Source organism: Kazachstania africana, chromosome 9 (assembly GCF_000304475.1).
Source record: "Kazachstania africana CBS 2517 chromosome 9, complete genome".
NCBI lineage: Eukaryota > Fungi > Ascomycota > Saccharomycetes > Saccharomycetales > Saccharomycetaceae > Kazachstania > Kazachstania africana.
The window spans coordinates 570,034-592,343 of record NC_018948.1 but is presented as its reverse complement, the minus strand read 5'-3'; the positions used below and the strand labels follow the sequence as shown (position 1 = coordinate 592,343).

Sequence of the window (22,310 nt, the reverse complement as noted above, 5' to 3'; positions counted from 1 at the left end):
TCCGGAAATTTTTTGGTATCTCTACTAATTATACTTACATAATGTGAAAAAAGACTAGGCTTCTTTAGATTTTTGAATGGTAATTATCGCCTCACAACATTGCAAGAGTAGTTTTTACAACAGTTCTTTAGTTTTGAATGAGTGTTAAAGAACCAAGTCAATCTAGTAGATGACCGTCTTTAGAGTCTTCAGTGGTTGAAAAGATTGTTGAAGTAATTTTAACAGTGTGACCCACTATAGCAAGAACTATTAGCCTGAGCGAAAAATAACAATGCGTTTTTTTTCTTTATTTTGCTTTGCTTCTTTTATTGTTGTTGCCCTTGCAACAGTTCCCGATTATGATTACATTCATTTAATTGTCACGACGGCTTATGCCTATTTTCCGGACGATAAACTTGTTGTAATAAAAGCAGCGTGGTGGGCTTCTTTTGTCGCATCATCCAGTACAACTATTGAAGCTGCGATAGACACACGTAGTATCTGTAAGAATAACCATGAGGATTCTGCATCTCTAGATTGTGCAAGTTCGGTAAGTAATTTGGCGACAAGTCTCGTTCTTAATTTAATATCAATATACATTCACTGGTATTTTGAAGGAATACCAAATGGAACGTTAAAAGGTGTCAAATCCACTGCAGTTAGAAGAAGGCAGTTTAAGCATTGGAAAGCACTAATGGTCTGTATGACCTATCTTATGTTGCTGATTTATTATTTGATCACCATTCTCAATCAGAGTCCGGAAAATAGTACCAAATTGACAACCCATTAGCCAAGATAAATTTGACCAAGCCCCAATTTACTTACAGAACGAGAGGACTTCCTAGGTGTATCATTCAATATATGACTCCTTTTCTGAATTTATAGGAACATTATCAATAATGCCCGCAGTCAATACGATAAATTCGATAGTTACAAAACATCAGGACTTTCCAGTGTACTCTCTATGATGCACTGGACTTCTTGCACTCGATTTTTGTGCCAACCAGAAGAACTCAGAGCCTCGATACTAGTCGAGGACATAAAAATCAGCTAAATGAGATTTTGGCAAATGATGTTAATGGTACGTGGAAAGCTGCTTATTATAAGGTGTACACATGTGGAGACACTAATGATATACAAGCTCCGGAAGTCTCGTTAAGAATTTACTATGTAAGTGTTATTGGACTCAATGAGATACTGGATCTGACGTACAACTTTTTTACATGGAATAAATATTTTTTATTGATTACAAAGGATTATAAGTTTATACTACTCGTACTTATAGTGATAAATTGTTAAGTTGCTAATTTTACTTTGATGTACAATTCTATATGATATAATTTTTAAAGGCACTAACAAAATGTTTGACCTTGAATAGCCGCAACACCTTCTATAATTTTGTAATTTTATAAAATGAATGAACAGTGTAGAGTTTCGTGCCGCCATTTTCATAAATCTTTCGCATAATCAGTTTTGCACGTACCATCATCTACTACGATTGACTGTTGTGCTTTACCGCATGGCATATCCCAAATATTTGAGTACGCTTTTTCCCAATTCCGTTGGACCCTTACATCAGCATGCCATGTACCTCCATGGTTCATTCTGACGCACAGGGCCATTTTATGCTCATATTCAGAGTCATTAATGCAATTACGTAGTGCAAATGAAATTTCATTCCATTGGGCAGTGGTATCGCAGTTCTGTCCTGTTGTCCAACTAGACCAAGCGACTTCCCACTTCCCTCCATCATCTTTGGTTAGAAGATACACATCGGAACTTCCACAACTGTTCTTTTGAGAACCATTTTTGATCATAGTTGCAATATTTGTAGCTGCAGTGGTCAGATTTGCAATAAAACTGACTGGATTATCTTTGATATTGTAAAAAAAAGTAGTGACTTCAACCCTGATTGTATCCCAGGCATACTTACAATAGGTGGTATACCAAGTATCCCCATCGTCTCGTTTCTTGATACCAGTATTGCTTATAGTACTGTTTTGATCAGCTGCCAACCATGCATCGGTAGTATCGTTATCAGTGAGAATGACATTTTTTGCATGAACCAAATTGTAACCATCTCCTAAATCATAACTTAAGATGGACTGCTCGATATGCCCTTTAGCAGGGTCAAAAGCAGACCAGGACATATTAGTTCCAATCACGTTACTTACATTGGAAGTGTCCCTATGGTCCGTTAATTTAGGCGCTTGACCATCAAACACTGCTCCCCCTTGGAGTGTAAGTTCCATGTCAGAAATGTCATACACTAGCCTATTCGCAGTAGCGAAGGGTAAAAAAGAAGAAATGGTAGCATGTTCTAATTGTGGCTCTAGTCTCCTCTATAAGAAGCCAAAGAAGAGACATGCTTCATTACCTAAAAGAGAACTTTATACAGTTTTTGATATGAGCAGCTCAGGGCAAAACTTTGGCTGCTTTTTTTAAGTATGTGGGACGGTTTCCAATCTCCTTCTCGTTCCCTGTACCTTTCGGTTACCAGTATTTGGCAGATTTCTGGAATAAATATGAATCAAAACGGGATTACTTCACTTTCTCCCGGCTTTTCTAGCTGTTGCATGCCAGTCATTAGGTAAACCCCGCATCGTATCACGAATTGTTCATCATTTGTCTTCTGGCAACAAACCCTGGAAGCAACAGCATTTCTTTGTAGATGGTTGCAAACGGTGTCTCGTAAACGGAATATTACGCATTTTTCCATTGATTTTCAGGGTCTGAGAGAAAGTTGCCAATTTTCTTTATCAAAACTTCTTCAAAAAGTAAATATCATATCCCAATATGGACAGCATATCTGGTAGTCTAATCTGAAGTCGAACTACTTGAGTACCCATTGTAGGTTCATTTCTTCGGGTAATCACTACTGAAGTGTAAAAAGGAAAGAAAATTTTTTGCTAAGCTGAAAGAGAGCAAACCTTTTGACTGAGTTAGTTGCTAAATTTAAAGATCGTCATGCCTCTGAGGCAACAATCACTTTTCCCAGCACATAACAACCAGCCACTGAATAAACATATCGTAGTAGTATGATTAAGAAAAATGACTTCGTTTTCACCATTATTTCATGGTATTTGGTGGCCACTGCCCTTCAATTTTCTACAGTAGCTGGAGGATCTCCAGGTGTCATATTTATCAAAGGCGACCAATTGGAAAAATCAAGTACTACCTACTGGTCTTTCAATGGAACAAGTGAAGCTATTCCGGCAACGTATCCCACTGCCATGGATTACTGGGAATCGTTATATTCCAAGCAACTTAGTACGAATTCAAGTCATTATACTTTAGTTGATACTTGTGCTTATAGGTATTGTCAACTTGTTACGCTGGATATAATTAATGGAACTATAAAAAATTATCAAGTCAAGACCCAGAACTACTTTAAAAACATGACCGGTAAGACCTTTAGTAGCACATACATAAAACATTATAAGGAGAATGATTTTTTACAACTTACTCATGAGAAGTATGGTTTGAATTGGAAATTCTTCCCCCAGTATTGCAAACAGGCTATTTCGAACACCATCTCAGTCATTAGGAACATAGTTGAGACATTGTTAGTAATTCTACAAAATAGAATGTATTTTTCAGTTGACTATATTCTTATAGACCTCTTTCCATCCTGGACTATTTTCGTGTCTCCTTTGTCGACTGGCAGTGATCATCACATTGACAACATCCTGGTAGACAAAATAAAATGTGCTGTTCGAATTGCATTGGAGTCAGTGCATAATAGTGGAATAACAGGTTTCTCATTACATATTGACCACGATGACATGTATAATATGGACATCCGGATTATGTCCAACACTTCGGGCGGTATATATAATCCTTGGGCCATGCCCTGTGCTGAAATTGGGGACGATTGGACGTGGACGTCTAGCTGCTGGTAATTACTTAGAATATTGGTATTTCCATTTACGTGATCCTTATCAGGCTATTTGATAAGAGAATGTTATTGTCACTTTCTTGCTATTCAGTCAAACGCATAAAAGCACTTCATAAATGGAACTATAAACTTATCATAGAAGAAAGGATACGGGTACCTGAACCCAAAATATTCTGGAACACTTTTAGGCTATAAATAATAAATCGAATGCATTCTTTTCCTTAAACTAATTTAGGTCTCACAAAAGTTAGATTTACGTCTGGTTGTATAGTCAACTGATCAAAAGGGGGGATAAATAAATATTTACCTTCCAATGAATTGGCGAAAGTAGTGGCAAGTCATATATGATGGAGTTGTGATCTTGCTGCCTTTTTTGACAATGATTGTAGGACTATTAATACTAATGCATTGCAATGGAGAAGGCTAGTAGCCGTCAGTATTACTATTTTTTTCTCCAATAAAGAAACAAACTTGTACTGTTAGTAAGATTTGCGTTGAATCTAAAACTTGTTTTAGGAATTTTGGCACTAACGAATATCGTCTTGTCCCGTTTCTATCTATCAGCTTAGCCACGCTACCGAATAAAAACCAAAAATAAGTGGTGTAGTCTATTGCGTTGGATTAGTTATTGTACATAACGTACGTAAGCGTATATAAGATAGATCAACTTCGACTTGCTTGTTTCACATTTCTATGTCACTTTTGAAGTAACATTGCATTTTATCAAGACCACAATATGGTCATGAGTTTTGAGTAGTAGGCTGTAAAAGTGTAATTGTTTGCATTGAGCATATACATAAAGAGCACTTTTTTATAACCCAAAGCATGCCACTATTCAATGTTGGCATTGTACGATCATTATTGGAGCCATGCTTCTGCTTTGAACTATTCATACCACAGTTAATTTTTCCAGACGTTTTGAATATGCTATTGTGTAAATCTTATTTGACTACGTTCCAATTATATTACCTGGACCCATATTAAGTCTACTTGTGGCTACAATCAGCTAAATTGTGACTTAAAGTGGTATTTTCCTCACGGATCTTTCCTCATTTCCAACCAAAGTGCTCATGAGCTTATCAGATCAAGTTAATTTCCAATACAACATTGAGAACTCATTCAGGATTATCAGCAATTTATAATGTATGTTACCACATCGGTTTAAATAGAAAAGCAGTAAATGTTATTATATTTAAGCCATTGGAGTCTTGACTCAATTCGAAAAGTAAAAGCAATCTCCCCACACATCTTGAATACCATACCAGGAGGTTACCATCCCCAGCAGACCAACCAAACGGTCACCATTATTTACAAATTGAAGGAAATTCAAAACAATGATTGTGTCCATTACATCCCATAACCACTTTCTCACATATACCTTCCTCTTTTTCACCATTGAAGCTTTGACTGCTTTGAGATTTTTGTCATCGTCAATGTCCTTAGCACTTGCAGGCTTGTTAGTACTAGAAGAACAGCACATTATCACATGTAAAACGTCAATAGAAATAGCACAAAACAGAGAGAGTAACCAAAAGAGATTTGTGTAGAAAGGAACGGTTTTTGAGTAGAACAGGGTAGTGGGTAAAACTTTCAGAATTCTCAATAGATTAATTTGATCTAAGCCCAAGTAGACACCAAAGAGCAAATTTCTGATAATATTAAGACATCTTATTGTAGCACCGTCAGCCAATGAATCATTAGAGTAAAACTTGGCAGCAATTTGTAAATTCTGGATTGGTTTCAAAAATCTTAGAAACTTTCTCACAATATTAATCTCTGCCTGTAAATCAGCTAATATGGGGAATAAAGAAATGGAACTGATGAACCTTAATGAAAACTGTAATAATCTGAGCACTTTTTCCCTTCCGTTGACTGTTTCCAAAAACCTCACAGTAGTCGAAACGTACTTATTGTGAGCAAATGCATAGCATGTTAGGTCAATCATTCTCGAGTAAACAGGAAATTGATGTAAATGGTGATACCGTAGTATGAATTTCCTCCAGGAGAATTGAAATTTTGTTTTCTAAAAACTTTTCGCTCTAGAACCCTCGATATTGCACTTACTAATTGCATATGTAAGAAACAGATCGATTCTTGGCTATAATATCAATAGCCCCTTATCGTCGTTCTCAGGAGGGAGAAATAAGAAGATCCAAAAGAGTTCTGCAAGGCCATACCGGGGAGGATAACTTATAATTTAATTGCCATACTACGTTACCTTTTCCTTTGTTGCATCCCCGAGTTCAAGTAGCATAACTTCGTAGTTTCACATTTTAATTCAAACAGTGGCCCTCGATATAATGAAATAATGCAATAATGTAGACACAGGTGTTTTCTTGAAACTGGATCAATTCATCTCTACATAAACTTGCATATGTTACTCCTCAGCCCTCGGTCAACAGTGCTTCTCTCCAAGATAGCTTCCCAATCAGATCCGCATATAAAACACTCCACAGGTCTGTACCGAACAATCCATTTCTAAGATGAACAGGTTGGAGTCCCACATCCGCCAGTACTGCCAGATAATCATGGCATATTCAGTTTAAATGGGGGCATCGATTCGATGGATATCATACCGAACGGAAATTTCGAGACTGAAAAATTGACTAAAATTTAAATGATGAGCTCTTCTAAGAGAAGCACATTCATTGAAAAGAATCAAGATAACTCAAGTGTACCACATATAATGTTAAGACTGATTGTTCCAGGGGATAAACTGGATATAGATCTCACGAAAAACGTGTCGTTAGGGCCCGGTGTCTATTGTGATCCACGCACTCAAATAATACAACCTGTAAACGCTGGTATCGAAAATATACAAGTAGGCAAACGTGGTCAGATTGTACATATTGACTACGATTCCAAACGCTATGTCCCTGCAGTCGGCGATTTCGTAGTAGGTATTATTACTGGCGCCTTTGCCGATAGTTATAGAGTTTCTCTGGCAAGCTTTTCCTCGCCTGTATCACTTTCATATATGGCCTTTCCCAATGCATCTAAGAAGAATAGACCCACTTTGAAGATTGGTGACCTCGTATACGCACGTGTCTGCACAGCTGAGAAGGAGTTAGAAGCAGAAATCGAGTGTGTAGACTCCACTACAGGCCAAAGTTCTGGATTTGGCCTCTTAGAAGGCGGCATGGTCATGGATGTATCGTTAAAATTTGCTCGTAACCTTTTGTTCGATGAAAAGTTTCCTCTTCTGAGACTCCTTTCGCAGCATTGTAAGTTTGAAATTGCCATTGGTGTTAATGGTAAGATATGGATCAAGACAGAAGACACAAAAGATACCCTAGCGTGCTACAAATCTATCCTTGATTGCGCCAAGCACCCAGTCAATGAACATGCATCCATTTTAAAAAGAAATTTCAAGGCATTGCTAAATGCCATTGAGTAAAATTGGCCTAATATAACCAAGAAATATTATATAAATTTGAGCAGCATCATATATAACACTGTAATAGAAAAAGAACGCACATTTGATGGAATCGATACAGCCTTTATTTATTCGAAAGTTATCAGATATCATTTAACTACTGGACTCTATGATATCCTTCACTATGGTGCTGTGATGTGAATCAATTTTTTCAGCGATGACTTGAAAAATGATACTCACTACGCCCAATGAAATACAGATCACCTGCATATAGAACCAATCCGTTACAATGAATCCAGCTCTGTCTGATGTATTAATCAATCCAGTGCTTTCCTCAGCCAAGGATAAGAGTCTATCAAAGAAGAAAGAGAGGGCTCTAAAGTATGCAGATCTCGCAATTCAAGGTACTAATAACTCATCGATTGCTTCAAAAAGATCTGTCGAATCTATATACCTACCCAAGTTGAGAAAGAGTACGGAAATGTCTTTCAAGGAATATTTCAAATACTTTGTCCCCAAATCTGTTAATAGATCACCTTGTATTAACAGGGGTTACTGGCTCAGGCTGCATGCAATTAGATCAAGAATAGACTCGATTGCAGAAAGTACCAATCAAAAAATAATGGTCTTGAATCTCGGTTGTGGGTTTGATCCTTTGCCATTCCAATATTTAGATAATGAAAACCCTGAGCGTCCAACATATTCTGAAAGAATGACTTTTATTGATATTGATTACACGGATGTACTGGCCAATAAGTTGCAGATTATAAGATCCACAGAAGATCTCACCAATATTCTCGGTATTGAGAATGAAAAGTCGAGCGGCAGAACTGATACTTTCTTATCAGAACATTATATTGCCATGCCATGCGATTTGAACGATGCTGCAACTTTTAAGAACGTCACTACAAACGCTATCTTAGCTGATCTTCGTGACAGTTCCATAATTAAAATAATCATTGCAGAAGTTTCTCTTGCCTATATGAAATCTGAATTAGCAGATGAAATCATCTCTATTTGCTCATCTTTCCCAAACTCACATTTTATTATGCTTGAGCAATTGCTTCCAGAAGGTCCAAACGAGCCCTTTGGCAAACAGATGTTGAAACATTTCAAGAAAAATGACTCTCCACTCCAGTCTGTTGAAACTTATCCAACAATAGCTTCTCAAGAAATGAGATTCCAGAAACTAGGTTTCACTAATGTTAATGCAGGTGATATTTCACAACTTTGGGGTACTGTCGATTTATCGATGAGAAAGCAAGTGGAGGCAGTTCAACCATTTGATGAACTGGAAGAATTTAATTTATTCTGTCATCATTATCTATTGAGTCACGCAACAAATAACGATAAGTTTGAATTTTCTCCCAAATACAAGTTTGTAGGACCTACCGCGATAAATATAACAGATTACGAGGTAATCAAGAACATAGAATTTACAAGCCTGGAATATGATCTGAAACGTAATTTTGGTTCCTCAATTAAACATGATGAAGGAAATATAATGTACACAGGTGGTTGCAATCCCAATAGAATCAGTGACACGCTCAAGATTGATACACAGAAGAATACTTTTATTCAATTACAGAATCATTCCGTTCTCCCACCTGCTCGTGCATGTCATACATTCACTAGACTTGGTGATGGTGAAACAGCAATGGTTATTGGAGGTAGAAATGCTCCTCATCGTGCTGTGAATGATTGTTGGTTTTATAATTTGAATACAAATGAGTGGCAGAAGGGCCCTGAATTACCGGAACCAAGATTCAGGCATTCTTGTGTTGCGACAGATAAGAACACATTACTCGTATGCGGTGGGAAAACTGATGGACAAGCATTTTTACTGTACGATAACATTTCTGAGACATTCAAACCTTGTCCGGTAGACCATCCCTCCCTCAAAATCCCATTAATCTCGGCAGCTGTAGCTTTTGATGAAAAGAACAACAGGGGTATTATTATGGGAGGTTATAATTCTGAAACGGGAATGATTTCTGACAGTCTTTTCGTATTTACATATTGTAAAGGTGAAATAGAAATACTGAAGCAAATTACCGATCCTCTACTAAAAAGGTATGGTAGCAAGGCAGTCTTCATACAAGATTCCGAAATTTTGGTCGTAGGTGGCACTTCTTCAGACAGATTATTTGATAGCAGAACTAGTGTAATAATTGTGAATATAGACAGCGCAGAGATTAAGTTAATTGAAATTCCAGAGAGTATTTGGGCCTCCGATCAATCCTTATTACTGGTAGGTCACGAAGTACAGAGAACAAGCAGTAATGAAGTCATTGTATTAGCAGGAGGCGCTACTTGCTATGGGTTCGGAGCAGTTACCAATGCATCCTTCAAACTCGCCATATAATTCATTATACCTATATATTAATAGTCATTGTAAGAGGTCGCATATTGAAATTGCCATTATTTAGGCTCGGATTATTAAAATTCGAAGAGGTAGAAAAAGTATCGAATAAAAGGATTTTCATTATAGTAGTTGAGAACTCAATAAAGGTAACTAGATAGTTGTTCGCGAGTGCAGCTATGGTTGATTTTGATTTGAATAAGATAGGTATTACCTTCCGTAAAAAAGACAAGGAGAATCCGTTTGTTACTCCTGAAGAAGAAGAGCTTGATGCTTCCGAATTTGAAGAGGATGAAATTATTCCAAAGAAGACAAAAAGTAGAAGACCTAGAGAAGATGCGTTTACTCAGCAGCGGTTAGCATCCATTAATCCTGTCTTGACTCCTAAGACAGTATTACCCGTGTATCTGCTAATAGGTATAGTATTTGTCATTGTTGGTGGTTGTCTATTAGCAATAAATTCAAGAGTGGATCAATTTACCATATTTTATCAGGATTGTATGACAGCAGCACCCAGTGATGGGACATTTTCAGATATGCCTGAGTCACATTATGAATTTTACTTCCATAAAAATAAGACATTTGACGTGGCCCCACAATGGAGGTTCGTAGACGATACCAGTGATGATTCTACTGAAAGGGGAACATGCGAGATCAAATTTACAATTCCTACAGACATTAAGAAGACAGTATACATCAATTACATGTTAGAAAATTTTGCAGCAAACCACAGACGTTATGTTCTTTCATTTAGTGAGGACCAAATTAGAGGCAAAAAAGCATCTTATAGTGATGTCCATGAAGCCGCTGGTATAAATTGTAAACCTTTATCACGGAATAGTGAGGGAAAACTGTATTACCCATGTGGTTTGATTGCAAACTCTATGTTTAACGATAGTTTCCCAATGGAGTTGATTAATCTTTCGGATACAAGCCAAAATTATTCTTTGACAAATAAAGGTATCAACTGGGCTTCGGATAAGAAGAGATACAAGAAGACCAACTACCCTATCGCAGATATTGTACCACCTCCATTCTGGGAAAAACAATTCCCTAACGGTTACAATGAATCTAATTTACCTAATATTCAGGAATGGGAAGAATTCCAGAACTGGATGAGACCAGGTGCATTCCACAAGATTACCAAGTTGATTCGTCGTAATGAAAATGATACTTTGGCCGCTGGTGAATATCAAATCAACATCGGCCTACATTGGCCAGTGACCCAGTTTAACGGTAAGAAGGGTATTTATGTGACCCATGGGTCCACTCTCGGTGGTAGAAATAGTTTCTTAGGAGTTGTATACCTGATCGGTGGTTGTATTAGTGTCGCCATGGGTCTTGTCTTACTCGGAGCATGGTTGTTCAGTGGTAGAAAAGTTGCTGACCCAAGTGCACTCTCATGGAATAGAACTCATTAAGTAACAAGTATATACTATAAATTCCAATAGAAAAACATTATTCTTAGGTAACAATCAGGCCATTCATCTTATTGACTCATAGTAGGAAACTCATCGCTTCGCTATGTGAGTCACTTAACAGTCATTTTTTTACTCGGTGGAAAAAAAGTTGTATTTAACCGTACCGTTAAGTGCAAGACCTACCGAACAGGCATTAGATCTAGAGAATTTTAGATGCTAACAGCTGCATCGCTTGAAACTTAATTAACACATGTCTCAGATAAACCAAACATTTAAAGAAACTTTTTGCAGTAGCGACTCTAGGGGAAGCATCGTGGAAGAGCAATTACAAGTCACTACGTATGCTAAACCACAGGATTTGATTATAACTAGAGGCTCTAACGCCAAGTTATACGATGACATCAATAATAAAGAATACATTGACTTCACTTCTGGTATTGCTGTCACAGGGTTAGGCCACTCTAACAAGAAAGTTGCTGAGATTATGTTCAAGCAAGCAAACTCTTTAGTTCATGCATCCAATCTATACTATACTCCGGAAACCCTTGAATTGAGTAAGAAGCTAGTCGAGAATACTAAAAAATATGAAGGTCAATTTGATGCTTCTAGAGTATTTCTATGTAGTTCTGGTACTGAAGCTAATGAGGCGGCATTGAAGTTTGCTAAGAAACACGGTATTTCTATAAATCCTACGAAGCAAGGTATTATTGCCTTCCAAAACTCATTCCATGGTCGTACAATGGGCGCGTTATCAGTTACATGGAATGCTAAATATAGAGAACCATTTGGTGATTTGATGCCAAATGTGACCTTCTTGAATATTCACGATGATTTGGCCAAATTACAGGAATTTATATCTAGTAACAAGGACACCATTGCTGGTTTGATTATTGAGCCAATCCAAGGGGAGGGTGGTATCTTCCCAATTCCTGCAGAAAAATTAGTTGGGTTGAAGAGAGCTTGTCAAGAGAATGACATTATTGTTATTTACGATGAGATTCAATGTGGTTTAGGTAGAACAGGTAAACTATGGGCACATTCTCATTTGCCCAAAGAAGCGCATCCTGATATCTTTACATCTGCCAAGGCTTTAGGTAATGGTTATCCAATTGGTGCCACTATTGTCAATGAGAAAGTGAATAATGCTTTACAGATTGGTGATCACGGGACAACATTTGGAGGTAATCCATTAGGTTGTGCAATTGGTGCATACGTCATTGACACTATTGCTGATGAAGCATTTTTAAAGAGCGTAACTAAGAAAGGTGAGTTTCTTACGAACCGATTGACTCAAATTGCAGCAAAATATCCAGGGCAAATAAAGGAAGTTAGAGGTAAAGGTTTGATTTTAGGCGCTGAATTTATCGACTCCCCTGCTGAGATTGTAAAGAATGCAAGAGACTTGGGATTATTAGTGATTACCGCGGGTAAGAGCACTGTTAGGTTTGTACCAGCATTGACTATTGAATTAGAAAATATAGAAAAAGGTTTAGACATTTTCGAACAAGCCATTGCCAAGACATTTACGTAGATAGATTGATATATTTTCTTATTTTCTATTGATAAAAAATAAACATACTACATTTAGACTATATAATTATTTTGTTTATTCAAATAGCTAATCTGAACCAAATTATTTATATATAAAGTTAGACACAAATTTAAAATGTAACTAACTTATTTTTTGGGGATTTAAAGATGAAAATTTGTAACTAAGGGAATGGGAGGGAGCAGATTTGGGGTACATTCATTGTAATATACTATAGCTTACAAACTAATTGATGGTTGTGCGTGTCTATCATTGGCAGTAGAATGTGGGTAAAATTCTAATAAACCGTCTTCAGTTAATTTTAAAACTTGCTTGAATTTAGCACCGATCTTAGTTAAAGGCTCCTTATCTTCAGATTTGGTCCATAAGGCAAACTTGTTACCACCTTTTCTGATACTTAAGACGACACCATTAATTTGAGAATCTTCTTCGTCGATGGTTTCACCAATAACGGCAAGTAAAGTTCTTAACCATAATTCGTCAATGTCAGCACCCTTACCTTTAACTTGGAAAGACCACTTACCACCCTTGGAATTGGCTTCATCTTCCCATTCTGGTCTAATATCGTTACGGAAGACGTGGTAATCAGATTTTAATGGCAATTCATGTGGTTCAGGAATGTTTTGGAAAATAGCCCAGAATTCTTCCACAGATTCAAAAGTGGTAACTGGACGTAACAAATCAGACCACGATTCTGACTTTTCGACAGCAGGCTTAGTATACCATAAAGTCCATTTGGAATTCAATGGATGTTTGACTTCAAAATTAGCGTTATCAGAAAGAACAGTCTTTGGTGCATCGCTAACGGAAACTGCTTCTTCAAACTTTTGAGTAACTTCTTCAACAGACATTGTGAATATATTCCTCTTTACTTACACTTTCTAGCTTCTTTGACTACCTCTTCTAACACTACCATTGCTTATTTAATCATCCAATCCATCTCTCGTTGTCATGCCCACACATGCTCTCTCACTGCTACTCTCACTAGCCTAACGGCGTCCCAAAGCTTCTCGAAAAAATTTTCAAAGCTACCCGGACGCATAAATATCATTATGTACGTATGTTTATATATATTTAAATCGAATAAAGCCAATTTAATATTAGATGCACTCAAAAAGTCAGCTTAAACAGTGGTGGTATCAAGGCTGTATGGATTGGTACGGTGTGTGCTAGTCTACTTCTCTGCTGTTTCTTTTTGAATCCTTTGATTTATGCTTATTGGAGCGATGGCTCTAGCTACCTTTACTTCCGTAGGGGTTCTTTACTATTGTCAGAACTTACTGTTGTATCCGTCGTGGGCCCAAGGTGCTAGGGCCAACATTGAGACCCCTGCATCTATGGACCTGCCCTACAAGCATGTTCTGTTGACCTCGAAGGATGGGGTCGACATTGAAGGCTACGACGTGAGAAATAAGGACGAAAATTCAGAGGCTACATGTCTGATATTGTGTCCCAATGCAGGTAATATAGGGTATTTCATCTCTATTATGGCGAGGTTCTACCATGACATGAATATGAGCGTATTTATATTCTCGTATAGGGGTTACGGTAAGTCTCAGGGCTATCCAACGGAGGATGGGCTGAAATTAGACGCAGATTGCGTTATCGAATATCTGCAAAATGATTCATTCCACAAGAACAAGAAACTGGTTCTGTATGGGAGGTCTCTGGGCGGAGCTGTTGCTGTTTATATCGCATCGAAGCACTCTGATCTATGTTCGGCAGTTATACTCGAAAACACCTTCCTTAATATAAGGAAAGTCATACCATACTTTCTACCGTATCTAGGTTCCGTACTGTCACGATTCTGTCGTGACATATGGAATTCAGAACAGGAAATCCTGCGTTGTTCTGTCACGGCAAGCTTCTTGTTCTTAAGTGGGTTGAAAGATGAAATAGTGCCTCCAGAACACATGGAACAATTATATCGCATTTGCCCCAGTCGCGATAAACAATTTAAAACGTTTCCTACGGGATATCATAACGATACCATATCCGAAGAGGGCTATTGGGATATCATTCAAGAGTTTCTTGAAGATCGACAGCTGATAATTGTACAAGATCCAATCAGCGAAGAGGAACATGGTGACGACGACGAAGCCATTGAACCATTCGTAAATCCATTCACAAAGATAATGCATTAATTTAATTCGATTTTTGACGTTGTTTTTTTTCTATATTCTTCCGTACCTTCTGTATATATACGTAGTTACAAATGGGACGCAGATATTTGCATGCATAATTGGTATGTTTCTTTAAAGATTTATAGGATGTGTACAACCTCCTGGGCAACTATCCATAGCTTCTTGTATAAACCATTTCTTGAAACAATCAAAATGTCCCTCATGGCCACAAGCTAGTAAACTGATGGTCATTTTTTTCATGGGTTCTTCACAAAGAACACAGAGGCTATTTGGCTTCTTGCATGAATCGCAATACCAATAACCAAATCTTTCAAACGGATTACTTTCCAAATTTCCTTGTACTCCAACTGTGAATTTGTCTTTAGACTGTTCGTTGGTTATGAGTACACCACATTTTTCACAGTATATTTGAATCGTGGATTGTCCCCCTTCAGGTCCCATAACATCCTCCCATGGACAGTACTTTAAAAGAGCAGTAGCAATTTCAAATAGTTCATAGCGGTGTAAAAGGCTTATAAATTCTGAAAGACTATCTTTGACGACTTCAATTGTGGTGATTTCATACAGGTTTTGGAATAAAAGTAAAATAGTAATAGATAATAAAATATTTCCTGTCTGAACAGAGTGTTCATAAGTTTGGCGTAAGAGCCGCTTGGTACTCCATGGGGGTAATGCACTCGTTGTAAAAGTTGTAGAATAATCCTTGTTTTCATGACTGTTAGATATACCTTTATTTTTGAGCCCTAGCAGCTGTTGAAATAGCACATTTTTGGAGCCAGCATCTGATTTTGCTGTATCCGGTCTATTGTTGAATAGTAAATGGGAAACGTTGGAACTTAGGCTTCCTATTGAATTCCTGCTTCTTGGACTACTATGAATAAAAGATGGTGATAGTTTAACACTTGGCAAGAATTCAGCTTCTAGCCTTTCACTTGGCGAACTTATATTTCCCAGGAAAGCGTCTATGAAAGACGGTCTTAGCTCCCTTTTCTTAGTTATTGGTATGCTTGTAGGTTTGATTGGCACTGCTTTATCATGATCTTTTAGTTCAGGGGATGTGCCATTTTGCCTTGCTATATCATCATCCTCTATTGCACTGGTATTAGAATCTTCTTGATGACTCTTATGTTGCTCGCGTAATTGCTCGATGGTTTTATATGTTTCGATAGATGATTTTAATTTTTCAATAGACATACTGCCTTCTGTATCCTTTCTAACTCTAGGTGAGACATTTATAGTTGATGATTCATAGCTTGGGCTTTTCTGCGAATTTTTCAATGGTGACAGGAATGGTTGGGGGTGCTCATCTCCAAAAGAATAGTCATGTTCGGACATACTATATTCTGAACTTGTAGATGGATTTGGCAATTGCGTTCTGTTTCTCTTATCAGATTGGCCAATATAGGGATCAGTGTTTTCAGCACTTATAGTGTTAGCATTGTTGTCCTTGATTGAAGATCCCTCTACAACTTCCGTTATTTTCTTCAAATCCCATAATAAAGAATCACGAATTAAGAGCCATGTTTTAAATGCTGGAGTATCACTTATAGTAGAATACACGGTTGCATTATGTCCTGATATTCTCACTAGTTCCAAAAGCACCTCTATCCTAGGTTCTAAATCATTGTCTTTACTCTTGAAGACTTCAGAGAGTTTGCTCTTTTCTACAGCATCCGGGTCACTTTTCGAAATGACGTTTCTCGTTAATTTATTGTCATTATCTTCAATTTCACTCTTTCTGGCCGGAGGTCGAGATATAGATCTAGGAGGGTCCTTGTATATATATTCGGCATCATTCTTATGTTCATTATTTGAAGAGCTTCTGCCTCTTTCTACACTAAATGAAGAAACTTCACTAGAGTTTTCGTTCGACGTAGATGTCTTTTTGAGTTCATTTTCGTCTTTTTTGGTCATAAAGTTGGCCCAAGTAGCATTTTCTGAAAATCCAAATTTCTTCATCAAATCTATTTGGGTTTCATTTTCTTCGTGTGAGCTTCTCCCAGCTATACTGTCATTATCATCAGCCTCTTTCTCGTTTTCAATTGAAAACTCTAATTCACGTGCAAGATATTTGAATACTTCAACAGGTGACTCATTATTAATAAGTTTACCTATAGTATTTTCATCATACCCACTCAATCGAGAGGCTCTCATGCTGTTAAAGATGTGTGGCATGTCTAAAGTAATTAATAAGGGTGATCGACCTCTTTCAGTGCCAAGACCCTCATTCAATGGAATTAATGATTTCACTGATGGCGTCGAAGAAGTGTTGTATGAGGATCCCAGTGGTGATGGTATGAAGTGTTTTGAGCTGAATGAAGTATTATGCTTAGAAAGAGATGGCCGTTCAGTGGAAAATGACGATAACCCCGTCTGACTTATGCCTTTTTTGAAACCTGTCATCAATGTCGAAGTTACATGGCTATTTTGGTTTTCTAAGGAGCCTGTTAAACTTTCTCTACGAGGTACATCACTTTCCTCCGGATGACGATCTGTCGCTGAGTATGATCCTTGCTCTTGGTTAACGAAAAGAAGGCCATCACCATCCATGTCTCTCCAAGTTGTAATGTTTTTGGGTAAATTATCTAAAAGAGTAGGTGCCTTAGTTATATCCCATCCATTTATAAAGTTGTCTTTATCAATATTAAAAATGGAATCATCGTTCCACCATACGAGTCCTAAAGATGGAGCAAAAGTTTCAAAAACATGTCTTGGAATATATTTTCTTGATAGAGAAAAAATCGAAACTTGGGCTTCTTCACCCATTGAGGAAATTGCCAAGATTGAATTTTGAACATTTTGTTCAAATGCAGGACGAAACTTCAACTTAGTTATAGGAGATCCTATGTTAATCGTAGTTTCAGGAAATGCTAATGGATTATTTGGAGGTATCGCTGCTGAGGATAAACTGGTAAAAGTATTGCTACCATAAGTATTGCCGCTGTCGATTGAAGTTTTATCCCCAACGTACCATAGGCAACATTTTCCATCACGACCACCGGTAGCTATATAGTCCTGGTTCGGATGCCAGTTCAGACACAAGCCAGGACCAGTATGAGCATTGATTTTCTTTTCAAATTGGTTGGGTTGACGAAGGTCAAATTTTAATACCGTACCAGAATCGTGTATGGAGGCGAATTTGTAACCTGAGTGGCTTCTAACACCGTAACTGCCATAGCTGGAAGGGTCGGAATTATTTGCAAGAATGTTGCTTCCTGGCATCCATTTTATATCTCTAATTGAATCGTATGATGTTGTAATATTTATATCAGAACGGGAAGAGTCCTTACGGGTGTTTGTTCTTATATCCCAAATCTTAACACAAGCATCCTGCCCCCCACTTATGATCAAATTAGTTTGTATCATATTGAAATCAAATCCATTTACTGATCTTGTATGACCATTGAAAGAAGTAACTACGGGGTTGAATTCAGAGCTGCTGGGAGGCTTAACGATATCAAAGATCGAAATGGTAGTGGAGTTTGTGCAGATCGCGGCATAATTTCTATAATTCTGGAAGCCACATTTAACATCTGCTATGGTACTTAATTTTAACTGTCTCGAGTTTCTCCTAGAAATTAACGGATTTGTAGGCACTTTTGTCGTCTTTGTACAGATATTTAATAGGTCGTGATGTAACTTTATAGTGTTGTCTTCAGGATTGAACTTGTAGTAACCTAGATGAGATTTTCCTGCACATATCAGACCATGGAGACTTGGGTCATTTATTCGGTCAATACTTGCCACCTCCTTATTAGTCCTCAAAGTATATATTAGTCCGTCATTTTCTATCGTGTTACTAGGATTTTGTGACGGTATAGAAATATTTCTTTTGCTTCCTCTTCTCTTGTGTCGAAGTATGTTATTTTGAGCGGGCCTATCTCCAGCTATGGGGATGCTTTTAGGGCTGAAATCCGCTGAAGCCAACGATCTTGTACTGTTCTCATACAAACCGATCCCGTTGTTCCCAGCATACGAGTGTCTAGGAAATAATTTAGGTCTAGTGGTAGATTGTTCTGAAAAGGGCGATGGACTACCCTGTTTACCGTAATGTTGTATTCTGAACGATTTTTTCTGATTACTTGCACCAAAGGACGCTCCTTGTGTGGCTTCATTCTTTCCTAATGAACCAGACATCCTGTGACTGCCCTGGGGCAGTGAATTTGGATTAGAAGAATAGTATATATTCTTCCCAGGAGAGGAATTCATCGAAGGCTTTCGTAACTTCTCAAAACTTTGATAACGCTGTTACTAAACTATGCACTTGGCCCAATAAACAGCAGTCGAGTTCTCCAGTTTCTATACCTCCAGTGTTGTTCAATGTAGTTTCGAGTCTTTCAATGATTTTTCAATATCCCGGACCTTAAACTATATTGGAAAAAATGCCATCGATATCGAAGAATATCATCAAATTTCAGCTTGACAGTTAGGCAAACTAGAGCTACCAATTCGTTGAAGTCTGCTAACTATTCGACAGTAGAAATACTCTTTTTTGAATATTAGTTCGAATTTCCAGAACAATTTTTGCTAACAATTAGAATGAGTGGCAATGAGAGCAATATGGATCAGAAACCCATCGAGATGCAGAATCTTTTGGATGAGCCACAGCAGGTCAAGAATGCAGGCCAGTCCACTGAAAATTTAGAAAGAAATGATAATGTGGTCCGGGAGATAAAATGGAAGGAGCAGGTGGTGAAGGTGTATCCATTGAATTACCAGGAGATTCCCCTGGTCAGGAACCAGATCTTTTGCTGTCTTATCATGTTTCTCGTATTTGGCTTCAATGACCAATCTACTGGGGCTTTGATTCCTACTTTGGTCGACGAATACAATATTTCAGAGGTGAAGGTCGCTAATATCTTTCTGGTGCAATTATTTGGTTACACATTTGCATCATTGTGTAATGAGACCATACATCATCATCTTGGTATGAGAGGTGGCATGCTAATTGCTGCAATGTTATGTTTAGTATTTTTCTCCATCCTAGTATCAAAACCAACTAGTTTCTATCTTTATATGGCATGTTGTCTTCCACTAGGCTTGGGTATAGGTATACTAGACGCTTCGGGAAATGTACTAATGGGGAACTTGGTGGTCCATAAAAATGAATGGATGGGTATTTTACACGCCATTTATGGAGTTGCAGCCATGTTAACACCACCTATCGTAAATTATTTTGCAGAATGGGGTCATTGGTCATTCTTCTTCATTATTCCATTGTCTTTGGCCATTATAGGGTTGATATTTATTATACCATCTTTCAGATATGAGACTGCTGCAAAATATGATTATACTTGTAATCATGGTGCTGATGTTTCCACCGATGGTACGGAATCAAAGGAATCCTTTGTACAGTTACTAAGAAATCCATCCATCCTCTTATACGCATTATACTTGTTCGTCTACTTGGGTGCGGAGATTACCACAGGTGCATGGTTCTTCACATACCTATTGACTACCAAGTCTGCTGATAAAATCAAGATGTCCTATATTGCATCATCTTATTGGTTGGGATTGACAAGTGGTAGGCTTCTGCTAGGATTTGTCACTAAACGTGCATTTTCAAATGAATATCGAGCAAGCAAAGTCTACGGAGCATTAACATTTGCCTTCTACGCATTATTCTTTGGTGTCGGACTCATTGACACCAACTCTAACTTATACTTAACTATCCTATTCGTCATTGTCTTCTTCTGCGGATTCTTCATCGGGCCTCTGTTCCCATCAGCAAGCATTGTCGCATTGCAAGTCCTGCCAAAAAGATTACACATTAGTGGAGTCGGTATAGCCGTTGCCGTAGGAGGCTGTGGTGGAGCTGCACTACCGTACCTTGCAGGATTACTGACACATCTGCTCGGTGTTCAATGTATCCCATTCCTCTGTTGGATCATGGTCGGAATGTTTAATCTCATTTGGTGGCTCTACCCAAAATACATCGCAGATCATCCAGAGTTCTTATGAAATTATATACCCACTATACAGCATATTCTACATATTTTATACTACTAATCTACATATCTTCTACTATCGCTGTATATTAAGCTGGTTTTACCATATATTACTTTTCTAATTAAGCTCGATTTCTTGAAAATTAATTAATACAGCGAAAGTGGATAAAGAAAACATACTAGATTAGGAACGTAGACTTGGTATAGCAATTGTATCTAAGAAGCTAATAGATCCTGTTTCATTGGTACCGTCGATTATGGAGAATAGTGTCGAAACAAATTCACAGAAGAAGTACGTTACTCACAGAAGGACGATCGATTTGAGTTCGCCTTATAACAAACTATATTTCTATAAAAGGCATGGTTTGCCACTACCTGTTATTGAGCCTGAATCTTCTTTTACATCTAATATGATGCCGCCAGATGCCTATGTAAATAATGCAACGAGAACAATAAACACTGTGGATAAGTTCACACATTTGAGTTCAAATAAAGTAAAGCATGTCATACCCGCAATCACATGGACACCAGAAGGGAGAAGACTCGTGGTGGCGACGTATAATGGGGAATTCTCTTTGTGGAATGGATCGTCTTTCAATTTTGAGAGTTTAATGCAAGCCCACGATTCCGCTGTGACTACCATGAAGTATTCCAATGCTGGCGATTGGATGGTTAGCGGTGATACTGATGGTAATATAAAAATATGGCAGCCAAACTTTAATATGGTTAAAGAATTAGAAAATGCTCATACTGAGTGTATACGAGATATATCTTTCAACAATGCAGATTCAAAATTTGTCACTTGTTCAGATGATAATATTTTGAAAATATGGAACTTCAGTAATGGTCAACAAGAAAGAGTATTATCGGGTCATCATTGGGACGTTAAGAGTTGTGACTGGCATCCAACCATGGGTCTTATTGCATCTGCTTCTAAGGATAATTTAATCAAATTATGGGATCCAAGATCAGGAAATTGTGTCTCCACGATTTTGAAATTTAAACATACAGTTTTGAAGACAAGGTTTCAACCAACAAAGGGTAATTTATTAGTGGCAATTTCTAAAGATAAATCATGTCGTGTTTTTGATATCAGACACAGTATGAAAGAGCTTATGGTCGTGAGGGACGAAGTTGATTATATGACTTTACTATGGCATCCAATAAATGAATCAGTATTCACAGTAGGAAATTACGACGGGTCTTTGAAACATTTTGATATATTACAGGATCTAAGTAACCCCACACATTCGATCCCATTTGCGCATGATAAATGCATTACATCAATGTCATACAATGCTATGGGAACTGTATTAGCAAGTGCATCAAAGGATAGAACCGTGAGGTTTTGGACTAGAGCTAGACCTTTTGATCCAAATGCATATGACGATCCAACTTATAATAATCAAAAAATTAATGGATGGTTTTTCGGTATCAATAATGACATTAATGCAATCAGAGAAAAATCGGAATTTGGTGCCGCTCCTCCTACAGCTGTAGCAACAGATGGTCCAGTTGTAAATAGAAGTTATTCTAAGCCTGTTACGAATTTTAACAATACTCCAGAGTCAATTTTACCTGGGTTGGACAATAAAAGTACTAAAACTACACTTCCTGGGTTAGGTTAAATATA

The 22,310-nt window shown here is 37.7% G+C and overlaps 13 protein-coding genes across 13 annotated transcripts; 9 read left to right on the top strand and 4 right to left on the bottom strand.

Moving 5' to 3' along the window:
* Window positions 1-271: 271 nt before the first annotated feature.
* On the top strand, window positions 272-769 carry KAFR0I02955 (uncharacterized protein; the record flags this gene model as incomplete). The annotated part of the gene is made up of 1 exon (XM_003959161.1): window positions 272-769. One exon carries the CDS (start codon window positions 272-274, stop codon window positions 767-769), a length of 498 nt encoding a protein of 165 aa, XP_003959210.1.
* A 658-nt stretch (window positions 770-1,427) lies between these two features.
* Window positions 1,428-2,231, bottom strand: KAFR0I02950 (uncharacterized protein; the record flags this gene model as incomplete). Its single annotated transcript, XM_003959160.1, has 1 exon — window positions 1,428-2,231. One exon carries the CDS (start codon window positions 2,229-2,231, stop codon window positions 1,428-1,430), a length of 804 nt encoding a protein of 267 aa, XP_003959209.1.
* A 786-nt stretch (window positions 2,232-3,017) lies between these two features.
* On the top strand, window positions 3,018-3,881 carry KAFR0I02940 (uncharacterized protein; the record flags this gene model as incomplete). The annotated part of the gene is made up of 1 exon (XM_003959159.1): window positions 3,018-3,881. The coding sequence occupies one exon, from the start codon at window positions 3,018-3,020 to the stop codon at window positions 3,879-3,881; it is 864 nt and encodes a 287-aa protein (XP_003959208.1).
* Window positions 3,882-5,090: 1,209 nt separating this feature from the next.
* Window positions 5,091-5,822, bottom strand: KAFR0I02930 (PEX11 family protein; the record flags this gene model as incomplete). Its single annotated transcript, XM_003959158.1, has 1 exon — window positions 5,091-5,822. One exon carries the CDS (start codon window positions 5,820-5,822, stop codon window positions 5,091-5,093), a length of 732 nt encoding a protein of 243 aa, XP_003959207.1.
* A 741-nt stretch (window positions 5,823-6,563) lies between these two features.
* On the top strand, window positions 6,564-7,274 carry RRP40 (exosome non-catalytic core subunit RRP40; the record flags this gene model as incomplete). Its single annotated transcript, XM_003959157.1, has 1 exon — window positions 6,564-7,274. The coding sequence occupies one exon, from the start codon at window positions 6,564-6,566 to the stop codon at window positions 7,272-7,274; it is 711 nt and encodes a 236-aa protein (XP_003959206.1).
* A 268-nt stretch (window positions 7,275-7,542) lies between these two features.
* Window positions 7,543-9,618, top strand: PPM2 (tRNA methyltransferase PPM2; the record flags this gene model as incomplete). Its single annotated transcript, XM_003959156.1, has 1 exon — window positions 7,543-9,618. One exon carries the CDS (start codon window positions 7,543-7,545, stop codon window positions 9,616-9,618), a length of 2,076 nt encoding a protein of 691 aa, XP_003959205.1.
* Window positions 9,619-9,794: 176 nt separating this feature from the next.
* Window positions 9,795-11,036, top strand: LEM3 (Lem3p; the record flags this gene model as incomplete). Its single annotated transcript, XM_003959155.1, has 1 exon — window positions 9,795-11,036. The coding sequence occupies one exon, from the start codon at window positions 9,795-9,797 to the stop codon at window positions 11,034-11,036; it is 1,242 nt and encodes a 413-aa protein (XP_003959204.1).
* Window positions 11,037-11,286: 250 nt separating this feature from the next.
* On the top strand, window positions 11,287-12,567 carry ARG8 (acetylornithine transaminase; the record flags this gene model as incomplete). The annotated part of the gene is made up of 1 exon (XM_003959154.1): window positions 11,287-12,567. One exon carries the CDS (start codon window positions 11,287-11,289, stop codon window positions 12,565-12,567), a length of 1,281 nt encoding a protein of 426 aa, XP_003959203.1.
* Window positions 12,568-12,803: 236 nt separating this feature from the next.
* Window positions 12,804-13,436, bottom strand: CDC33 (translation initiation factor eIF4E; the record flags this gene model as incomplete). The annotated part of the gene is made up of 1 exon (XM_003959153.1): window positions 12,804-13,436. One exon carries the CDS (start codon window positions 13,434-13,436, stop codon window positions 12,804-12,806), a length of 633 nt encoding a protein of 210 aa, XP_003959202.1.
* A 360-nt stretch (window positions 13,437-13,796) lies between these two features.
* KAFR0I02870 (alpha/beta hydrolase) lies at window positions 13,797-14,729 on the top strand (the record flags this gene model as incomplete). The annotated part of the gene is made up of 1 exon (XM_003959152.1): window positions 13,797-14,729. The coding sequence occupies one exon, from the start codon at window positions 13,797-13,799 to the stop codon at window positions 14,727-14,729; it is 933 nt and encodes a 310-aa protein (XP_003959201.1).
* Window positions 14,730-14,840: 111 nt separating this feature from the next.
* RTC1 (Rtc1p) lies at window positions 14,841-18,938 on the bottom strand (the record flags this gene model as incomplete). Its single annotated transcript, XM_003959151.1, has 1 exon — window positions 14,841-18,938. One exon carries the CDS (start codon window positions 18,936-18,938, stop codon window positions 14,841-14,843), a length of 4,098 nt encoding a protein of 1,365 aa, XP_003959200.1.
* A 330-nt stretch (window positions 18,939-19,268) lies between these two features.
* BSC6 (Bsc6p) lies at window positions 19,269-20,690 on the top strand (the record flags this gene model as incomplete). The annotated part of the gene is made up of 1 exon (XM_003959150.1): window positions 19,269-20,690. The coding sequence occupies one exon, from the start codon at window positions 19,269-19,271 to the stop codon at window positions 20,688-20,690; it is 1,422 nt and encodes a 473-aa protein (XP_003959199.1).
* Window positions 20,691-20,934: 244 nt separating this feature from the next.
* PFS2 (cleavage polyadenylation factor subunit PFS2) lies at window positions 20,935-22,305 on the top strand (the record flags this gene model as incomplete). The annotated part of the gene is made up of 1 exon (XM_003959149.1): window positions 20,935-22,305. One exon carries the CDS (start codon window positions 20,935-20,937, stop codon window positions 22,303-22,305), a length of 1,371 nt encoding a protein of 456 aa, XP_003959198.1.
* Between the last annotated feature and the right edge of the window lie 5 nt (window positions 22,306-22,310).